Source organism: Lactuca sativa, chromosome 2 (genome assembly GCF_002870075.4).
Source record: "Lactuca sativa cultivar Salinas chromosome 2, Lsat_Salinas_v11, whole genome shotgun sequence".
NCBI classification, from domain to species: Eukaryota; Viridiplantae; Streptophyta; class Magnoliopsida; order Asterales; family Asteraceae; genus Lactuca; species Lactuca sativa.
Window position 1 is genome coordinate 21737806 of NC_056624.2, and position 21438 is coordinate 21759243.

General features: G+C 34.8%; 2 protein-coding genes and 2 long non-coding RNA genes across 5 annotated transcripts; 3 read left to right on the top strand and 1 right to left on the bottom strand.

Annotated features, from left to right (window-relative positions):
- The first annotated feature begins 395 nt into the window (after positions 1–395).
- On the top strand, positions 396–1770 carry LOC128132153 (uncharacterized). The gene is made up of 4 exons (XR_008230122.1): positions 396–1038; positions 1137–1241; positions 1561–1639; positions 1724–1770. It is a non-coding gene; the product is annotated as an uncharacterized LOC128132153 (long non-coding RNA).
- Positions 1771–2875: 1105 nt separating this feature from the next.
- On the top strand, positions 2876–4254 carry LOC111920727 (uncharacterized). Its single transcript, XM_023916287.2, has 2 exons — positions 2876–3071; positions 3596–4254. Exons 1-2 carry the CDS (start codon positions 2876–2878, stop codon positions 4252–4254), a joined length of 855 nt encoding a protein of 284 aa, XP_023772055.2.
- A 1415-nt stretch (positions 4255–5669) lies between these two features.
- LOC111920745 (MDIS1-interacting receptor like kinase 2) lies at positions 5670–8453 on the top strand. Of its 2 annotated transcripts, XM_023916308.3 has the most exons (3): positions 5791–5928; positions 6062–7930; positions 8019–8453. In XM_023916308.3, exons 2-3 carry the CDS (start codon positions 6235–6237, stop codon positions 8312–8314), a joined length of 1992 nt encoding a protein of 663 aa, XP_023772076.1. In that variant the 5' UTR covers positions 5791–5928; positions 6062–6234; the 3' UTR covers positions 8315–8453. The 2 variants fall into 2 exon arrangements, with proteins under 2 accessions (XP_023772074.1, XP_023772076.1); XM_023916306.3 differs by having other exon boundaries at positions 5670–7930.
- A 4-nt stretch (positions 8454–8457) lies between these two features.
- Positions 8458–11255, bottom strand: LOC128132154 (uncharacterized). Its single transcript, XR_008230123.1, has 2 exons — positions 10836–11255; positions 8458–9274 (listed from the first exon to the last, which is right to left on the bottom strand). It is a non-coding gene; the product is annotated as an uncharacterized LOC128132154 (long non-coding RNA).
- Positions 11256–21438: the final 10183 nt, after the last annotated feature.

A 21438-nucleotide genomic window follows, 5' to 3' on the forward strand; every position in this document is an offset into this window, starting at 1 on the left:
ATTGAATTTGAATCTAAAAGTTGACATAATACATTAGTAATTTACATGCAAGTTTCCCTTTCAATTTCATGTCATATTTCTAAATCATTCATTCTTAGAAAGAAACATTTCTTTAAAAAGAATGTCGAGTTTGCGATAAAAACTACATACATAGTTTATTAAATAATTGAAGAGAATAAAATTGTGGTCCTAACTGGTCCTAACTGTCAGAAGAAACACAACCTATACAGGGGTTAGAAAAGATATAACAAAATAAGTACCTATTGACTTCAGGTCTCCTCTTCTACATTGACTCTAAACTTCTACAGTCTCAATATGCATAAAATGAAGTTATGAGTTGTTCTTACTTGCCACATCATCAAACAATGTGGAATACCTCCTAAAAAATTAGCATTCCAGTGCACACGTTAACCATTCTGATGATGCTTTCTTTCATGTTTGCATCCTGGTGTCCTGGTATTCAACAATGTCATCAGGGCCGGCCCAACTACATGGGCAAGTTGGGCTTAGGCCCAGGGCATCAAAAAAATGGGGGCATATTTTTTATGCAGCAAGTCATAATATATCTATGTAATTTTGGCCCAAAAATTAAACCCAATTACTCCAATAGTCCAATCCAATAATAATCAACCTTAGGGGCATTACCGATTCAACGATTCTTGACCTTGAGCGCCAAGTTGAGTAGCGCAATCGTCAGTTGAAGCAGTCGGGAGATCTAGGAGACGGTCGTCGGTCGACCAATGTTCAAATGGATTCAACGTATTTGTTGTTTGGGCATCGCCGATTTAGCCGATTCTCATTCCTTCCTCTTAATTTCTTATTCAGTATTCTTCTCAATTTCTTATTCAATCAATCATTCTCTAAAACTTATAGCCTATACGTTCAATCAATCTTTCAACATCTGATTTTTGATTTCTAATTACCGAGTTCGACAACAAACGAAGGGCGGAAGGGAACCAAGAAATCAAACACAACCCGTGACTGGAGACACAATTGACTGTGATTTCTATTCTTCATTCTCATAAACTCGAATTTTGGGTAAGTTTTCTTCAATTGACTGTGAGTTTTCTTCAATCATTATTTCTTTGTTCTTAATATGATTAATTGAATATTGTGATTTGTTGTTTGAGTTGCAGACTTGGAAATTGGAAATTTCTATTGTTTTCAAATCGAAAATGAAGTGAACAACAGTTTCTGAATTCTCTTTTTAGTTCTCATCTTCTGCTCTTCAACTGATTAGGGTAAGTTCTCTACTTTTCTTCAAATGATTTTTTTTATTTCTGTTTGAACATCAAACTTGTTGGCTGCTGCATCAATCTGTCAACTATAAATATGGTTTTTACCGTTTGTTTTAGGAGTTAAGAATTTTTTTTCTTACCTGTTAGATCTGCTGGATTACAATAAAAAAAAGTAATCTTTTGTTTCTGAAACAAAAAAAAGCATCAAATTCTGCTGTTGGTATATGGGATTTATGGTTTACTTAGTCTATGGTTTGTTTATGATACAAATTTCTGAATTAATTTTCTAAAGTTTTGTTTTTGTTTCTGTAATGTGAATCAGGACTTGGGACTTGGGAGGCTGATTTTTGTTTATTTTGAAATCTTGAAATCTACTGCTTTGTATTTTAGTATCTTGAAAGGTATATATTTATTTCATTGTAGTGTTATTAGTTAGTAGTTGTTGAAAATGGATTTGTATTTCTGATTGTATTTTTAATTTTTAGATTATCGGCATCTTTAAAGTGGGAAATAAAAACGAAAACTTTGGCCAGGTTGTATCTTTCTTTGCTTAGCTTTTATAACTAGAATTATTGATTTTTTTTTTGCTTAGCTTTTATAACTAGATTTGCTGATTTTTAAATATGTTTCCCCGAAAACAACCATCAGGTGCTCAAAATAGAAAACAAAAAAGAAAAGAACAAGAAAAGGCTAATCAATTAAGAGGGTCTTTGAATAACTATTTTGTTAGAAATCAAAATTCTAATGATCCGGTTAATAATTTTAATGTTCCACCTAGTACTTCCAATGATTCGGTTGATATTTCCAATGATTTTGAAAAAAATGATTTTTTTGATAAAGATAAACCAAGTGATTTTAATATTTTTGATCCTAGAGTATGGGATGATTTAGATTCAAAAATGAAAGATTTACTAATAGAAAAAGGGCCAAATAGAGAAGTTGATACCAACACAATTTTTCCAAAAGATTCACTTGGTAGACATTTTTCATTTGATTTTTTCATTCGGAAATTAAGAAATGGTGATTCTTTTGATAGAAAATGGTTAGTGTATTCAAAAGAACTTGATAAAGTTTTTTGTTTTTGTTGTAAGTTGTTTAAAACCATTCGAACTAAAAGTAGTTTGGCAACCGAAGGAATTAAAGATTGGAAGCATCTTAGTGAAACATTAAAACAACATGAAAATAGTTCCGATCGTATGGATAATTTAAGAACATGGAATGAAACGCGAATTAGGTTAAATAAAAACAAAACAATTGACAAAGAAATTCAAGAAATGATAAAAAAAAGATACTGAACATTGGAAAGAAGTTATGGTTAGAATTATTTCTGTTGTAAAATGTTTAGCAAAAAATAACTTGGCTTTTCGTGGTACAAATGAAAAAATTTATGAAAATTCAAATGACAATTTTTTAAGCGTAATTGAATCAATTGCGGAGTGAGATCCGGTAATGAAAGAACATTTTCGAATGATTCAAGACAAAGAAACACATAATCATTATCTTAGTCATCAAATTCAAAATGAATTAATTGAAATGTTAGCATCCGAGGTAAAATGTGCAATTATAAAAAAATCAAAAAGGCAAAATATTTTTCTGTAATTCTTGATTGCACTCCGGATGCTAGTCACCAAGAACAAATGACTTTTATTATAATATGTGTAGATTTGGAAAGTGTTCCATTAAAAGTTGAAGAGTTTTTTTTAGAGTTTTTAATTGTAGAAGATACATCTGGTCTAGGTCTTTTTAATGTTTTACAAGATGCCCTAAAATCTCTTGATTTGGATATTAATTATATTCGTGGTCAAGGGTATGATAATGGGGCAAATATGAAAGGTAAACACCAAGGTGTTCAAAAACGATTGCTTGATATAAATAATAGAGCTTTTTATATGCCTTGTGGATGTCATAGTTTAAATTTGGTTTTGTGTGATATGACAAATTCTTGCCAAAAGGCAAAAACTTTTTTTGGTACATGTCAAACGATTTATAATGTTTTTTCTAATTCAACCAAAAGATGGAGTGTTTTACTTGAGTTTGTTGATGATCTAACACTTAAATCATTATCAGCTACTCGTTGGGAAAGTCATATTGAATGTGTTAAAGCAATAAAAACACAATTTTATCAAATAAGAAAAGCTTTAAAAAAACTATCTATAATAAGTGATAATGGACAAGTGTGTAGAGATACTAATTCACTAGTAAATGGTGAATTTTTTAGTTTTGAATTTATTTTAAGTTTAGTTATATGGTATGATATCTTGTACAAAATTAATTTGGTAAGCAAAAAGTTACAATCCAAAGAAATGCTTCTTGATGTTGCTGTAAAAATTTAGAGGGGTTAATTAATTATTTTGAAGGATATAGGGAAAGTGGGTTTGGCTTTGCTATTAGTGAAGCAAAAGAAATAGCAAATAGTGTTAAAGTTAAACCCGAATTTCCTCAAAAACACAATAAAAAAAGAAAACAACATTTTGATGAAATTCCAAATACCGAAAGAGAACACCAATCTTCTCAAGAAGCATTTAAAAGGGATTATTTTTTTATTCTTGTTGATATGGCTCTTGTTCAATTGAAAAATAGATTTGAACAAATGCAATATTTTGAATCGATATTTGGTTTTTTGTTTGATGGTTCCAAATTAGTTTCTTTAGTTGATGATGAATTAAAGAAATGTTGTTTAAATCTTGAGTCCAGTTTGAAAAATGGTGAAGATTATGATATTGATGGAGATAGTTTATTCATTGAGTTAAAACTTTTGCAGAAAATGTTGCCGGATGAAGCATACAAAAGTCGAAGTCCTTGGACATCTATTCAAATAATGGATTATGCAAGAAGAATGGATATGTTCCCTAATGTGTTGGTTGCATATACAATATTATTGACGGTGCCGGTTACGGTTGCTTCCGCGGAAAGAAGTTTTTCAAAATTGAAGTTTTTGAAATCGTATCTCCGAAGTACCATGACTCAAGAAAGATTGAATGTATTAGCAATTTTAAGTATTGAAAGTGATTTTTAAAAAAATATTGATTATTGTAAAATAAGAGATGTTTTCGCTTCAAAAAAATGCTCAAAGACATCGTTTTAGGTGATTTTTTGTATATTTTGTTTGTATTATTTGTTTGATTATAAAATTACTGCATTTTTTATATTAGAAATTACTACATTTGTTTGATTATATGTTTTTGTTATAATACGGTACACATATAAGGGCATAATTTTTTTATCTCGTCCCGTGGTAGTAAAAAACAATGGACCGGCCCTGAATGTCATAATGGTCAGAATTATTTCACTTGCAACAACAATATTGTAGTTGAGATAAACATAAATTCCAGAAATAAACAGTGTTTGAATATCATATATGAACTACCAGTTAAATTCCAAAATTAAACAACTCGGGTGGGGGTGGAAAGAAACTAGAAGATTCGAAGAGGATAGCTTATTGTTGGAAGAGAAGGAAGGAGTTAAGGCTGCGATTGGAGTTGACAATCAAGGACATCTCGTGTGATGATAACCGATTAATTTGAAACTTAGGGTTTAATAATTATAGATTTTGAAACAATTTTTATAATAATCTCTTAATTGAGGTTTATTTTTGTAATTGTTGTGAAATACGTGGACCATGTCAGTAAACTCAATAGCATGTAGATAACATTTCCGTAATTTTGGTCTAACAGGATGATAATTTTTTGTTATTTGGATGTTAGACGAGACCATTTATGTGATTTTGTTAAACAAATGGGACCATTTCTATAATTTTGTTTAAACAAATCAAAAGTTTGGACGATTTTCATGATCTCGTGAAACAAAAAGACAATTTCTATGAATTTTCTATTAGGAAATGATCTTTTTAAACATTAAAAAACAGACGCCATTTTTGTAAATTTGTATAGGCAAGGTCAATTTTTTGTAATTTTATGAAACATAAAGACCATTTCGGCAATAATTTAAGTAGGGACCATTTGCCTAAATTGCCATGTTTCAGGGAAGATTTTCATAAATAGACATGTTTTCAAGGACCATTTACATAAATAGACACGCTTTCTTAAATCTGTCCGGAAATTGTACGGGAAATCAAAATTTATAAGAAGAGATAAAACGGAGATGGAAATTTGGTAGGAAATTCTTAAATAGATTCGATGTGAATTGTGAAGAGACATGAGAAAAAAATTAATGTTTATATGTTATGATGTTTATGAGTTTATATACAAGTTTCACTTTCAATTTCAGAGTCGTATTTCTAAACACTCACTCTTTGAAACATTTCTTTAAAAAGATTTGGAGAATATGCAATAAAAACTACATACATGATTTATGAAACTGAAGAGAATAATTACTGTGGTCCAAAGTGTCAAAAGAAACACAAACCATACAAGGGGTTAGAAAAAATAGAACAAAACAAGTATTGACTTCAGGTCTCCTCTTCTAAATTATATAGTCTCGATATGCATAAAAGGAGGTAATCAATTGCGCTTACTCATCACATCATCAAACAATGAGCAGCAAATCCTCCAACATTTGCATTCCCGTGCACATGTTAACCATGCTGATGATGCTTTCTTTCATGTTAGCATCCCCGTGTCCTACTGATCATGTTCAACGATGTCATACTGGTTGGAATTATTTCACTTGCAACAATGGACGTGTAGTTGAGATAGACATCGGTTACTGTGACGAAAGTGACCTGATAAAGGTAATCATTTCCTCATTTCCGAGTGTTGAGTGGCTAGAAGTTTCACATAGTAATCTTACAGGAAACATCCTACAACAGATTGGCTTGCTCCAAAATCTGACATATATTTCTGTCTCATGGAATTATAACACAGGAGGTACCTTTCCTGTATACATTACCAATCTCACCCGATTAGAACACCTTGACCTTTCAGATAACAATCTCAGCGGAAACGTCCCATCTCAGTTATGGAGTCTCAAGAATTTGAAGTTTTTGGATCTTAGCTACAATTGGTTGACTGGTCCAATCCTTCAATCTTTTGCTTCCATGGTCAATCTCACCCAATTAGAACACCTTGACCTTTCTGGTAACAAATTCAGTGGTACCCTCCCATCTGATCAGTTGTGGAGTCTCAAGAATTTGAAGTTTCTGGATCTTAGCCACAATTGGTTGACTGGTTCAATACCTCAATCTTTTGATTATATGGTCAATCTCACCCAATTAGAACACCTTGACCTTTCTGGTAACTATTTCAGCGGAAACCTCCCATCTCAGTTGTGGAGTCTCAAGAACTTGAAGTTTCTAGATCTTGGCCACAATCAGTTGACCGGTCCAATACTAACATTTTTTGGTTCCAAGCTCGATCTCACAAGATTAGTACACCTCAACTTTTCCGGTAACAATTTTAGTGGTACCCTGCCATCTCAGTTGGGGAGTCTGAAAAATTTAGAATTTCTGGATCTTAGCAGAAACAGGTTAACCAGTCCAATCCCTCCGTCTTTTGGTTTCATGATCAATCTCAAACTCCTAGACTTGAGCACAAATCAACTAAGAGGGCCAATTCCACAGGAACTTTGTAATCTACAAAAGCTAGAAACATTGAACCTTAGTATGAATAGCATCACTGGCTCCATTCCTCCACATATAGAATATCTGAAGAACATAAAACAACTCGACCTTAATCATAATCAGCTTTCTGGTGTGATTCATCTAGAATTCAGAAACTTGTCTAGTCTCTCTTACCTTGATTTTTCATCAAACCGTTTTTCCGGGAATGTATCCTTTCAGTCTACCTGTACATTACAGTATGTAGACCTCTCTGATAATTTCCTGACTGGTTACAACGGATTGAATAACTGCTACTATTTATCATATCTGGACCTTAGTGATAATATTTTTGTTGGAGAAGCAGTTAATTGTTCGGATTTCTTATGGTTGGAGTACAATAATCTAGACATGTCTGGGCATTATAGGGAATACTGTACAGAAACTGACTTTCTACGCAAGCCCTCCAAAGAACACAAGCATATCCTCCTTTTGGAGATTCTTCTTCCGATGATTGTTGGATTTTGTTTCTTAGTGATTGGTTATGTGCTTTACCGTAATAAAAAGGCTACCACAGAAAAAAGTCAACTAGAAATACAAAAACATGGAGATGTTTGCTCGGTATTGAATTATGATGGGACACTTGCATTCGAAGACTTCATCAAGGCAACAGAAGACTTCGACCTCAAATATTGCATTGGAACCGGTGGCTATGGAAGTGTTTATGAAGCGAAACTGCCTAACGGTAAAACATTTGCTTTGAAGAAACTCCATCGGTTTGAAGCCAAGCAACCAGCATTTGACAAGAGTTTCAAGAACGAGATCCAAGTCTTAACCAACCTAAGGCACAAAAACATTGTGAAACTCTATGGCTTTTGTTTGCATAACCAATGCAACTTCCTTATATATGAATACATGGAAAAAGGGAGCCTATTTTGTGCATTGAATAACAATGAATTCGCTGTCATATTGGATTGGAAGACAAGGGTAAACATTATCAAACAGGTAGCCCATGCTTTGTCATACATGCATCATGACTGCAGCCCACCCATCATTCATCGAGACATATCAAGCAACAACATTCTCTTGAACAAAGAAATGGAAGGATTTGTTGCTGACTTTGGAGCAGCCAAATTGCTTGACCCTGATTCCTCCGACCAAACCGTTGTCGTAGGAACTTTGGGATACATTGCTCCAGGTATGTATTTGTAGATTCTAATGATTCCTTTACCTATGTTAATTAGTAGGCGAAGTTATACTAACAAATATTCGGTATAAACATGTAGAACTTGCATATAACATCATTGTGAACGAAAAATGTGATGTGTATAGCTTTGGAGTGCTTGCACTTGAAACAATTGGAGGGAAGCATCCTGGAGACCTCCTAACGTTTCTCAACTATTCTAACCGAGAAGGTGCAACTTTGGAAAGTATATTTGACAAGCGACTCCCTTATCCAACTGATGACAGACGGATTAAAATGGATATTCTCCGTGTTTATGATGTTGCACTAGCATGCATTCGCATGGACCCAAATTCTCGTCCGACAATGAGAAACGTGTCTCAGGAATTATCCAAGTGATGAGTCACCATTTGTACTTAATGACCATATCTTTGTTTCGGTACCTCCCGATTAAAACTTCTTTCACGTTTGTTTTTATGTGAAACCTGTTTATGTGGTCTTATTGTTTTTTATTCAAAACTAGTTCTCATATACATAATACATCAACATGATGTGCATTATTGTGCAACTGATATGAGATACAAAACTTTGTGTAGAGCCAAAGAACACCGGACTTCCTCTGTAGCATCCTTAACGTATGAACTAAATGTTAAATCTTCAACATGCCTATACCCAGGCAGTTGCATACAGAATTTTTGGCTAGAATTATGTTATAACCTTCTACAAATTAATGTTGTAAAGTATGACATATTGGATATCATATAATTATGAGGGTGACAAATCTATCACTCTTTATTGTTGATCATCCGCATTCCAAATCGTAGTTCAAACAGCAATTGTGACATTGCAATGTATTGTGTTTACCTAAATGCCAAATGAGAAATATCATAATTTTACAATCTTATGATGAAACGTAGGCCCGTCATAATAGGTATTCATTACAAAGACAATACAGAAAATAGAAACCAGTAAAACAATACATAGAGCATAACCATATCTTAGATTACTTACTAGATGGTGAATGCAATAATCGTTATGTGAACTTGATGTCTAAGGCCTTCTGGTATAGATAGCACGGGAGTGTTCGTGGTCTAGGTGGCCATGAATCACGACCATGCATAACACCCTGGTGGTTTGTGGTGGGTCGTGGTCGTGGCCCTCCGTGCTCCGGACAACGAACCCAAATGGCTAATAGTTTAATTTCTTGCATTAAATCTCGTTTGACCACTTTCTTCTCCTCCCTAACGGCTTCTTTTCTATTTCTTCAACATTCACCTATAAATACTACCACTCATCTTCTTATTTTCATACAATTCTTCTCCCATTTAGATACATTATTGTTGTTTGATCCTTCAAAAACTATGTCTCCCAAAAATAAGAAATGGTCAGAAGAGGAAGAAGAGAAATTAGCACATGGTGATAGTTTCGGAAGACGATGCTCGTAAAACTTCCGGTTCTTTTTGGATAAATGTTGAAAGTATTTTCCATGGTTTTATGGGTTGTGCAATTCGAAATGTTAATGAAATATGTTTGAAGTGTCGCGATATGAGGCCCAAATGTTCTGAGTTCAATGGAATTTACAATTTTGTTGTAAACAACATACATGAAGCTGGTATCGATCCAGTTAATGTGGCAATGGAGAAATATGAAAACACAAATCATCAACGTTTTAGACATGTCAAAGCTTAGCAAAAATTGAAGAATTCTTCAAAATGGAATAACCTTGTTTAAAAAAACACAAATTAGAAGTTTGATATTTTATCCTTTTAATTCTTAATGTTATTTTTTTGTTTTTTATTTTAGTTAATTTAATTTTTAGTTTTAAAGTTATTTTAATTTTTTTTTTCGTTTTACTTAATGTAGTTTTTAACTAATGTAATTTAGTATTTTAAATTAATGAAACTAGTATTTAAAAAACAATTATATGAATTTTTATGTATTTTTTAATTAAATTTAATTAAAAAAATGAGGTGGAGTGTTATGTTTAGTGACAGGTATCCTATGTTAGTGCTAGAGGAATGTGGTGTTGATGTGATACTCACTACATATGTGGTATGTAGTAGGTATAACGGATAACCTAAGATAAGCCAATTCACACTCTAAAGTAAAATGGAAAACCTTTTAATGGCTCAGGATCCTTTATATTAAGTATAACAACTTCGAGATGATAATGGCAAAATGATACATTATTCGATACATACATTGAAGATCTTTTCAAGAAAGACCGATTATGCCAACCAGGATACTCTGTAATGCGAGATGATCATGGCAAAATGATAAATTATTAGGAAATAAACAATTTTAAGACAATAACATCAGATTATTGAAAAAAAGACTGCAACCCGATCTATATCAGAAGGAATTACCAAGAAGTAGTCACAGAACAGGAGTAATCTCACACTTTGTTTTTTCAAGATTCAAGCAAATTGCATCATCTACTAGTTAGTACAAACCACCGATCAACCTAATTGAAAGCTAAAAAAAATATCATCGTAGGCTTGCAGCAAACAGACTGAATCAAACCAGCACACATCAATTTGAGATTCAATTACTGTCATGTCATTACAGCAAACAATTGCAACAAACAGAACTAGTTTTTGTCCGAGTGCTTGTAGAAAATATAAAACAAAATGAAATTCAAATTGATTGATCCTCATTTGAAAGGCCTCCTATTAAGTACTATTAGAGAACGAAAGCAATCCAATTAAGTAAACCCTAAAACAGTGACTGAAATTCATATATCATCTTCCAATTAAATTATGCAAATAAACAACTCGGGGACAGGGTTGAAAGAAATTAGAAGATTCGGATAATAGCTTACTATTGGACAAAGGTGCACGATTCAATTTCTCACAGAGGATACTAGAAGAAATTAGATGATTCCAAGAAATTAGAAGATTCGAAGAGGATAATAGCTTACTGTTGTATATGGAGGATTCAATTTCTCACAGAGGGTGTTTTGGACTTTGGTGGTACTTCACGGTGGTGCTCTTGTGTTCTTACGCCTTGTTCATGAGTTTTTTTTTTTAAATTCATTAAAGATAGGGAGGGAAAATATTAACGGAAGGAAAGGAAGGGGAAGGAAAATTTTATTTAATCCGTGTTCCCGAGTTCGAAGAAAATGAAAGTAAAATTTTTAGTTTATGTGTTCCCGAGTTAGGAGGGAAAAGAGAAGAAAATTAAAAGATTACAATTATACCCTTATTTACATATCATGTGTAGAACATGTAAACAATATGAATAAACTACAATGGAAATCAAAATCAATCAAAAACATTTAATCAAACAATCAACTAATCAAATAAACTCAAGTCAACAACAAAAAAAACAGAAAATCAAAATTCCCCCTCTTACAAATGAAGTCCAATGCAACCTACTATAAAAAAAACTCCCATAAAACCGAAAAATATGAATCAATAAAAAGATCTTTCGCATCTTCATTGAAGAACTAAAAATTGTCCTAACGTCGGCTTGATTACGCAGCAAATATATGAAAGCATCTGCGAATTCATTGTCATCCAAACCCATCAACTCTAACTCTTTCTCGATTTCCTCACCTGTATAGTCACGAGATTTGTTCCCTTCCCTCATAACATCAACGATTTCTTTAAATGTTTGCACAATATTGTGTTCAAAAGATTCTGGTTGAGGTTGAGGTTCAGGTTCAACAACTACTTCATCTTTATCTTGAAGTTTTCTTTTTTTACTCTTTAGTTTCTTGGCTTTTGAACTCCAATCAGGTGAAACATATGTTGCTGACACTATTTTAATGTCCTCATCATCATCTTTGTCTTCGCTCTCTAAAATTACCTCCTTATTTGCCATTAGTTTATCTACATCAGCAATTTTTTCAATTTTAATTTCTTTGGATTTGCTTAACCGGACATTTTTTTTTCTTTTGCTGTTTTTGCTTTTGATCCCGATGCTCTATCATCTGAAAATAACATTAGCAACGATTGTAGTTTGAATTTTTTTTGGTCCTGAATGCAGTTGCTTCAAGGTTTGACTATTTATAAACAAACCAAAAAATTAATTAATAAAGTTAATGTTGGGTCAAAATTATGGTTTATACTTTGTTTTTCTAGGAAAATATATTTTTCTATAATATAATATGTAATTTTGTGGCTGTATACGGTCGTACTCGTGTGTACGGCCGCACACCTGTGTACGGTTGGTGTCTCATACATATAGGGTGAGGAGTGCATGCAAGTGTACGGTAAGAAGGCCTAGAGAAGAGTAAGAGGAGAAGAGCATCTTGTAGAGAGAAAACTAGAGAGAATAATAATGTATGTGAGCGAGAATCTGGTGTAAGGAGCATAATTCATATCATCAATACATAATATTCATCATCATCATCTTCTTCTTCTCTTCTATTTGATCTGACATCATCTAATTGATTGAGATTCTGCACCATCAATTGGATCTGATTGATACACAATCAGATTAGGGACTTACAAGTGGTATTAGAGCTTGGATTGTATCAGTCAATTTTGTCAGATCTGGAGCTTATTTGATCTTATTTTGAAAAGATATTTGCGTTTTTGGATAGATCTCTAAAAAATAAGGGGGGGGGGGGGGGGTTCTTCTTTGCATTTTTTATAAAAACGAGTTTTTGAGCGAGTTTTGGAGCAAAAAGGGGTGAAAAACGTCGTTTTTTCGCGAATCTATTGAAGGTGTGCAGCTCGGAGTGTGCGGAGTATTCTCGGCTAAGCAGCTTTGGACGGTGTGCGAGGCTTCAGTTGTCGGAGCTCCTGGTCAGCTCAAGACTTCGCAGCATCTTATTAAAAAAAAGGAAAGGAATTTGTAGTAGCTAGGAATCAAACTCACGCCATCCCCTTAATCAAAGAAAGGCCTTACCATCTGAACTAGCTTGTTGGATGGTTTCTTCCTTCCCTTTTTAAAAGTTAAGGCGTCCTTATTTCGATTCAACTCTCGCATTTTTAACACTTTTCACCCCAAAACAATTTTCTTTTATTTTTAAATTCCTTTTTCACCCGAAAATTATAGTTTTTAATTTTTGACTTTTAATTTTGACTTTTTACTTAAAATTTTGACTTTAACTTTAAATTTGAACTTTGACTTTAAACTTTGACTTTCTCGTTTAACTTTCTAATTTTCAAATTTTGCTTTTCGGTTTGACTTTTAAGTTTCACTTTTTAAGTTTGACTTTTTAAATTTGACTTTTGAGTTTTTAGTCAAAGGGGAATATTTTTTTTTATAAAAATGAGTTCTTCATCCATTCCGGTAAATGAAGTTTCATGTACTCCATCTTGTGAAGCTACGATTAAATTTCTTCGCGATCAAATCGATTTATTAAAAAGAGAAAACGAGGACCTTAAATATAAAGGCTATACTCTAAGGAAAGGTCAAAAACCCTTAAAAGCACAATTAGAAGCCAAAATCAAGGATTTCCGCAAAACTGCAAGAAGATTACAGCAACAAGTGTAAAAATTACGATCACATTAAGAAAAAACTTGTTGCTGTAACTGAAGAACTTGACGTTTTGAATATTAAGTGTGGAAAAACAGATGTTAGTTTCAAAAATTATACTGCATCAAGTAAGACAGTCGAGTCCTTAGTAGAAAAACAATTGAGTTTTAAAAATAATCAAACCAAGGGTTTAAGGTATTACAGTGTACCACCTCCTTTTAATCACAACTATAACCCACCTCTTGAGACGAATGAGGAAAAAATGCTTGCTCAGTATGGCTAAACCCCTGCTCCAGCTTCAGTTAAGACTAAACAATCAAGGCCAACTGAGGGTGTTGAGGTGAAGAATACTGATGTTTCTACTTCCTGTGCAGGTAAAGTAGCGCAAGATGAGAACAAGGAGAACACTATTGAACAATCCAATGACTCCTTGAACTATGAATATGTTGCTTCTAACTCAGTTACTACTGATCAACCTGTTGTTGATAAATATAGGCCACCAATTCCAGTGAAACAGAGTGCCTGTTGTAATGGGTTGCGGCTTCGTAACCCTTTCGAGAACGATTTATAGGCTGGGCGTAATTAGGAGTATGCAGGGTGTACGCCCAGAAAAAAAATCTTGAGAAATCTTTGGGTCTTGGGTAATTAGGGGTTTTGGGCCTTGTCTGGTTGGGTCATGTAAGGGAACAACAAAATGGTATTTTGCCCTTACTAAGTTAAAGGATAAGTTTTACCTTCAATTATGGGGTTAAAATCCTGATTATTAATTAGAGTTAATTTTTGGGTTGTGATTAGTGTGAGGAGTCGTAGTAGCAATAGCCCAAGCGTGTGTTTCAGATATCTTGAATTGAGGTGAGTCTCCTCACCACACTAGTGTATGGTGAGATTGAAGGTGTTTAGTTTGGAGGGAAGGTTGTAGATCCAAAATCTCTTCACTTATTGCAGTCTCTTTGAGGTATCAAGTTTGAACCTTAGCTTATAGATGTTTGGATCTCCTTATTTCACGCTTTTGGTCCTTTTTGGGTTGATGATGGAGTAAATTCGTTTTGAGGACTTGTCATTTCAGATCTAAGCTTATCTTGAACTCCTTGAGCATAAAGGTGCAAGCTTTATGAAAACAGTTGGTTCCATGCATGCATTAAATCAGTTCTTAAGCTTAAGAGTTTCATTTACGCATGCATAAACGTAAAGTTGGAAAGTTTATGTGGTTTTCCAGCTCAAGGAGGTCAGATCATGGTTCCAAGGCTCTATCTTCATGGTCTAGGTGCTCATTGCTTAAACCTTTGCTCTATCAAGTCTTATGGTTGGGTTTTGGACCCTTTTTGATAGTCCCTAAGGGTAAAGTGGGAAACTTTACCATTCTAAGTCTCATTTTGGGTTAGATCTGAGATTGGGAGCTCTTAGAGTCGAAGAAAGCAACTTAATGTGTTAAGTTGTGGGACTCAGGAAAACACGGCGTGGTTGCTAGCTAACTTGACATGTTGGCTGGGATTTTCCCATCTGTAAGAATAAAGGAGAAACACGGTGTGGCCAAGGAGAAACACGGCGTGTTGGGTAAACATGGATTGTTGACCTTGACTTTTGACCTTTTTCGTTGACCTAGTTTGACCTAATAGGGAGTATCGAGTTATCTTGAGTTGTATCTAAGGATTTGTTCTTACTAGGTGATAGGTAGAGCTTGTATTCGGAGCCCAAACCTATTCAGCTATTGTCTAAATTCGGAGGTGAGTTTCTTCACTGGGTTTAGTGGGTCGAAGGGACCAATTCCATCCCATGTTTATGCTATGTTAGTATGCTAGCTGTCTACGTGACTCTTGCATGTGTTATGTGCTTATATGCTTACCGGGCTAGGGCCCGATGTTGGGCGGGGACCGGTGACCACTCTGTATGCTATGTATCTTTGTGATTATTGCATGTGTATGTGTTTACTTGATATATGTTATATTTATACTCGACGGGGATCAATCAATTTACCGAGCGGGGCCCGATGCCGGACGGGGTCCGATATTGGGCGAGGCCTGATGACAAGGTTGGACCCATTATCTGTTTATGTATTATATATGGTATGTATTATTCTTTGGATTTGCTTAACCGGACATTTTTTTTTCTTTTGCTGTTTTTGCTTTTGATCCCGATGCTCTATCATCTGAAAATAACATTAGCAACGATTGTAGTTTGAATTTTTTTTGGTCCTGAATGCAGTTGCTTCAAGGTTTGACTATTTATAAACAAACCAAAAAATTAATTAATAAAGTTAATGCTGGGTCAAAATTATGGTTTATACTTTGTTTTTCTAGGAAAATATATTTTTCTATAATATAATATGTAATTTTGTGGCTGTATACGGTCGTACTCGTGTGTACGGCCGCACACCTGTGTACGGTTGGTGTCTCATACATATAGGGTGAGGAGTGCATGCAAGTGTACGGTAAGAAGGCCTAGAGAAGAGTAAGAGGAGAAGAGCATCTTGTAGAGAGAAAACTAGAGAGAATAATAATGTATGTGAGCGAGAATCTGGTGTAAGGAGCATAATTCATATCATCAATACATAATATTCATCATCATCATCTTCTTCTTCTCTTCTATTTGATCTGACATCATCTAATTGATTGAGATTCTGCACCATCAATTGGATCTGATTGATACACAATCAGATTAGGGACTTACAAGTGGTATTAGAGCTTGGATTGTATCAGTCAATTTTGTCAGATCTGGAGCTTATTTGATCTTATTTTGAAAAGATATTTGCGTTTTTGGATAGATCTCTAAAAAATAAGGGGGGGGGGGGGGGGGTTCTTCTTTGCATTTTTTATAAAAACGAGTTTTTGAGCGAGTTTTTGAGCGAGTTTTGGAGCAAAAAGGGGTGAAAAACGTTGTTTTTTCGCGAATCTATTGAAGGTGTGCAGCTCGGAGTGTGCGGAGTATTCTCGGCTAAGCAGCTTTGGACGGTGTGCGAGGCTTCAGTTGTCGGAGCTCCTGGTCAGCTCAAGACTTCGCAGCATCTTATTAAAAAAAAGGAAAGGAATTTGTAGTAGCTAGGAATCAAACTCACGCCATCCCCTTAATCAAAGAAAGGCCTTACCATCTGAACTAGCTTGTTGGATGGTTTCTTCCTTCCCTTTTTAAAAGTTAAGGCGTCCTTATTTCGATTCAACTCTCGCATTTTTAACACTTTTCACCCCAAAACAATTTTCTTTTATTTTTAAATTCCTTTTTCACCCGAAAATTATAGTTTTTAATTTTTGACTTTTAATTTTGACTTTTTACTTAAAATTTTGACTTTAACTTTAAATTTGAACTTTGACTTTAAACTTTGACTTTCTCGTTTAACTTTCTAATTTTCAAATTTTGCTTTTCGGTTTGACTTTTAAGTTTCACTTTTTAAGTTTGACTTTTTAAATTTGACTTTTGAGTTTTTAGTCAAAGGGGAATATTTTTTTTTATAAAAATGAGTTCTTCATCCATTCCGGTAAATGAAGTTTCATGTACTCCATCTTGTGAAGCTACGATTAAATTTCTTCGCGATCAAATCGATTTATTAAAAAGAGAAAACGAGGACCTTAAATATAAAGGCTATACTCTAAGGAAAGGTCAAAAACCCTTAAAAGCACAATTAGAAGCCAAAATCAAGGATTTCCGCAAAACTGCAAGAAGATTACAGCAACAAGTGTAAAAATTACGATCACATTAAGAAAAAACTTGTTGCTGTAACTGAAGAACTTGACGTTTTGAATATTAAGTGTGGAAAAACAGATGTTAGTTTCAAAAATTATACTGCATCAAGTAAGACAGTCGAGTCCTTAGTAGAAAAACAATTGAGTTTTAAAAATAATCAAACCAAGGGTTTAAGGTATTACAGTGTACCACCTCCTTTTAATCACAACTATAACCCACCTCTTGAGACGAATGAGGAAAAAATGCTTGCTCAGTATGGCTAAACCCCTGCTCCAGCTTCAGTTAAGACTAAACAATCAAGGCCAACTGAGGGTGTTGAGGTGAAGAATACTGATGTTTCTACTTCCTGTGCAGGTAAAGTAGCGCAAGATGAGAACAAGGAGAACACTATTGAACAATCCAATGACTCCTTGAACTATGAATATGTTGCTTCTAACTCAGTTACTACTGATCAACCTGCTGTTGATAAATATAGGCCACCAATTCCAGTGAAACAGAGTGCCTGTTGTAATGGGTTGCGGCTTCGTAACCCTTTCGAGAACGATTTATAGGCTGGGCGTAATTAGGAGTATGCAGGGTGTACGCCCAGAAAAAAAATCTTGAGAAATCTTTGGGTCTTGGGTAATTAGGGGTTTTGGGCCTTGTCTGGTTGGGTCATGTAAGGGAACAACAAAATGGTATTTTGCCCTTACTAAGTTAAAGGATAAGTTTTACCTTCAATTATGGGGTTAAAATCCTGATTATTAATTAGAGTTAATTTTTGGGTTGTGATTAGTGTGAGGAGTCGTAGTAGCAATAGCCCAAGCGTGTGTTTCAGATATCTTGAATTGAGGTGAGTCTCCTCACCACACTAGTGTATGGTGAGATTGAAGGTGTTTAGTTTGGAGGGAAGGTTGTAGATCCAAAATCTCTTCACTTATTGCAGTCTCTTTGAGGTATCAAGTTTGAACCTTAGCTTATAGATGTTTGGATCTCCTTATTTCACGCTTTTGGTCCTTTTTGGGTTGATGATGGAGTAAATTCGTTTTGAGGACTTGTCATTTCAGATCTAAGCTTATCTTGAACTCCTTGAGCATAAAGGTGCAAGCTTTATGAAAACAGTTGGTTCCATGCATGCATTAAATCAGTTCTTAAGCTTAAGAGTTTCATTTACGCATGCATAAACGTAAAGTTGGAAAGTTTATGTGGTTTTCCAGCTCAAGGAGGTCAGATCATGGTTCCAAGGCTCTATCTTCATGGTCTAGGTGCTCATTGCTTAAACCTTTGCTCTATCAAGTCTTATGGTTGGGTTTTGGACCCTTTTTGATAGTCCCTAAGGGTAAAGTGGGAAACTTTACCATTCTAAGTCTCATTTTGGGTTAGATCTGAGATTGGGAGCTCTTAGAGTCGAAGAAAGCAACTTAATGTGTTAAGTTGTGGGACTCAGGAAAACACGGCGTGGTTGCTAGCTAACTTGACATGTTGGCTGGGATTTTCCCATCTGTAAGAATAAAGGAGAAACACGGTGTGGCCAAGGAGAAACACGGCGTGTTGGGTAAACATGGATTGTTGACCTTGACTTTTGACCTTTTTCGTTGACCTAGTTTGACCTAATAGGGAGTATCGAGTTATCTTGAGTTGTATCTAAGGATTTGTTCTTACTAGGTGATAGGTAGAGCTTGTATTCGGAGCCCAAACCTATTCAGCTATTGTCTAAATTCGGAGGTGAGTTTCTTCACTGGGTTTAGTGGGTCGAAGGGACCAATTCCATCCCATGTTTATGCTATGTTAGTATGCTAGCTGTCTACGTGACTCTTGCATGTGTTATGTGCTTATATGCTTACCGGGCTAGGGCCCGATGTTGGGCGGGGACCGGTGACCACTCTGTATGCTATGTATCTTTGTGATTATTGCATGTGTATGTGTTTACTTGATATATGTTATATTTATACTCGACGGGGATCAATCAATTTACCGAGCGGGGCCCGATGCCGGACGGGGTCCGATATTGGGCGAGGCCTGATGACAAGGTTGGACCCATTATCTGTTTATGTATTATATATGGTATGTATTATTCTTTGGATTTGCTTAACCGGACATTTTTTTTTCTTTTGCTGTTTTTGCTTTTGATCCCGATGCTCTATCATCTGAAAATAACATTAGCAACGATTGTAGTTTGAATTTTTTTTGGTCCTGAATGCAGTTGCTTCAAGGTTTGACTATTTATAAACAAACCAAAAAATTAATTAATAAAGTTAATGCTGGGTCAAAATTATGGTTTATACTTTGTTTTTCTAGGAAAATATATTTTTCTATAATATAATATGTAATTTTGTGGCTGTATACGGTCGTACTCGTGTGTACGGCCGCACACCTGTGTACGGTTGGTGTCTCATACATATAGGGTGAGGAGTGCATGCAAGTGTACGGTAAGAAGGCCTAGAGAAGAGTAAGAGGAGAAGAGCATCTTGTAGAGAGAAAACTAGAGAGAATAATAATGTATGTGAGCGAGAATCTGGTGTAAGGAGCATAATTCATATCATCAATACATAATATTCATCATCATCATCTTCTTCTTCTCTTCTATTTGATCTGACATCATCTAATTGATTGAGATTCTGCACCATCAATTGGATCTGATTGATACACAATCAGATTAGGGACTTACAAGTGGTATTAGAGCTTGGATTGTATCAGTCAATTTTGTCAGATCTGGAGCTTATTTGATCTTATTTTGAAAAGATATTTGCGTTTTTGGATAGATCTCTAAAAAATAAGGGGGGGGGGGGGGGGTTCTTCTTTGCATTTTTTATAAAAACGAGTTTTTGAGCGAGTTTTTGAGCGAGTTTTGGAGCAAAAAGGGGTGAAAAACGTTGTTTTTTCGCGAATCTATTGAAGGTGTGCAGCTCGGAGTGTGCGGAGTATTCTCGGCTAAGCAGCTTTGGACGGTGTGCGAGGCTTCAGTTGTCGGAGCTCCTGGTCAGCTCAAGACTTCGCAGCATCTTATTAAAAAAAAGGAAAGGAATTTGTAGTAGCTAGGAATCAAACTCACGCCATCCCCTTAATCAAAGAAAGGCCTTACCATCTGAACTAGCTTGTTGGATGGTTTCTTCCTTCCCTTTTTAAAAGTTAAGGCGTCCTTATTTCGATTCAACTCTCGCATTTTTAACACTTTTCACCCCAAAACAATTTTCTTTTATTTTTAAATTCCTTTTTCACCCGAAAATTATAGTTTTTAATTTTTGACTTTTAATTTTGACTTTTTACTTAAAATTTTGACTTTAACTTTAAATTTGAACTTTGACTTTAAACTTTGACTTTCTCGTTTAACTTTCTAATTTTCAAATTTTGCTTTTCGGTTTGACTTTTAAGTTTCACTTTTTAAGTTTGACTTTTTAAATTTGACTTTTGAGTTTTTAGTCAAAGGGGAATATTTTTTTTTATAAAAATGAGTTCTTCATCCATTCCGGTAAATGAAGTTTCATGTACTCCATCTTGTGAAGCTACGATTAAATTTCTTCGCGATCAAATCGATTTATTAAAAAGAGAAAACGAGGACCTTAAATATAAAGGCTATACTCTAAGGAAAGGTCAAAAACCCTTAAAAGCACAATTAGAAGCCAAAATCAAGGATTTCCGCAAAACTGCAAGAAGATTACAGCAACAAGTGTAAAAATTACGATCACATTAAGAAAAAACTTGTTGCTGTAACTGAAGAACTTGACGTTTTGAATATTAAGTGTGGAAAAACAGATGTTAGTTTCAAAAATTATACTGCATCAAGTAAGACAGTCGAGTCCTTAGTAGAAAAACAATTGAGTTTTAAAAATAATCAAACCAAGGGTTTAAGGTATTACAGTGTACCACCTCCTTTTAATCACAACTATAACCCACCTCTTGAGACGAATGAGGAAAAAATGCTTGCTCAGTATGGCTAAACCCCTGCTCCAGCTTCAGTTAAGACTAAACAATCAAGGCCAACTGAGGGTGTTGAGGTGAAGAATACTGATGTTTCTACTTCCTGTGCAGGTAAAGTAGCGCAAGATGAGAACAAGGAGAACACTATTGAACAATCCAATGACTCCTTGAACTATGAATATGTTGCTTCTAACTCAGTTACTACTGATCAACCTGCTGTTGATAAATATAGGCCACCAATTCCAGTGAAACAGAGTGCCTGTTGTAATGGGTTGCGGCTTCGTAACCCTTTCGAGAACGATTTATAGGCTGGGCGTAATTAGGAGTATGCAGGGTGTACGCCCAGAAAAAAAATCTTGAGAAATCTTTGGGTCTTGGGTAATTAGGGGTTTTGGGCCTTGTCTGGTTGGGTCATGTAAGGGAACAACAAAATGGTATTTTGCCCTTACTAAGTTAAAGGATAAGTTTTACCTTCAATTATGGGGTTAAAATCCTGATTATTAATTAGAGTTAATTTTTGG

Bases quoted from the DNA above. Each gene is read 5' to 3' on its own strand.
- LOC111920727 (XM_023916287.2), top strand. From the start codon at position 2,876: ATGACTTTTATTATAATATGTGTAGATTTGGAAAGTGTTCCATTAAAA. The intron at 3,072-3,595 runs GTAAACACCAAG...ATTATTTTGAAG, and splicing joins TAATGGGGCAAATATGAAAG to GATATAGGGAAAGTGGGTTT.
- LOC111920745 (XM_023916306.3), top strand. From the start codon at position 5,731: ATGAGCAGCAAATCCTCCAACATTTGCATTCCCGTGCACATGTTAACC. The intron at 7,931-8,018 runs GTATGTATTTGT...ATAAACATGTAG, and splicing joins TTTGGGATACATTGCTCCAG to AACTTGCATATAACATCATT.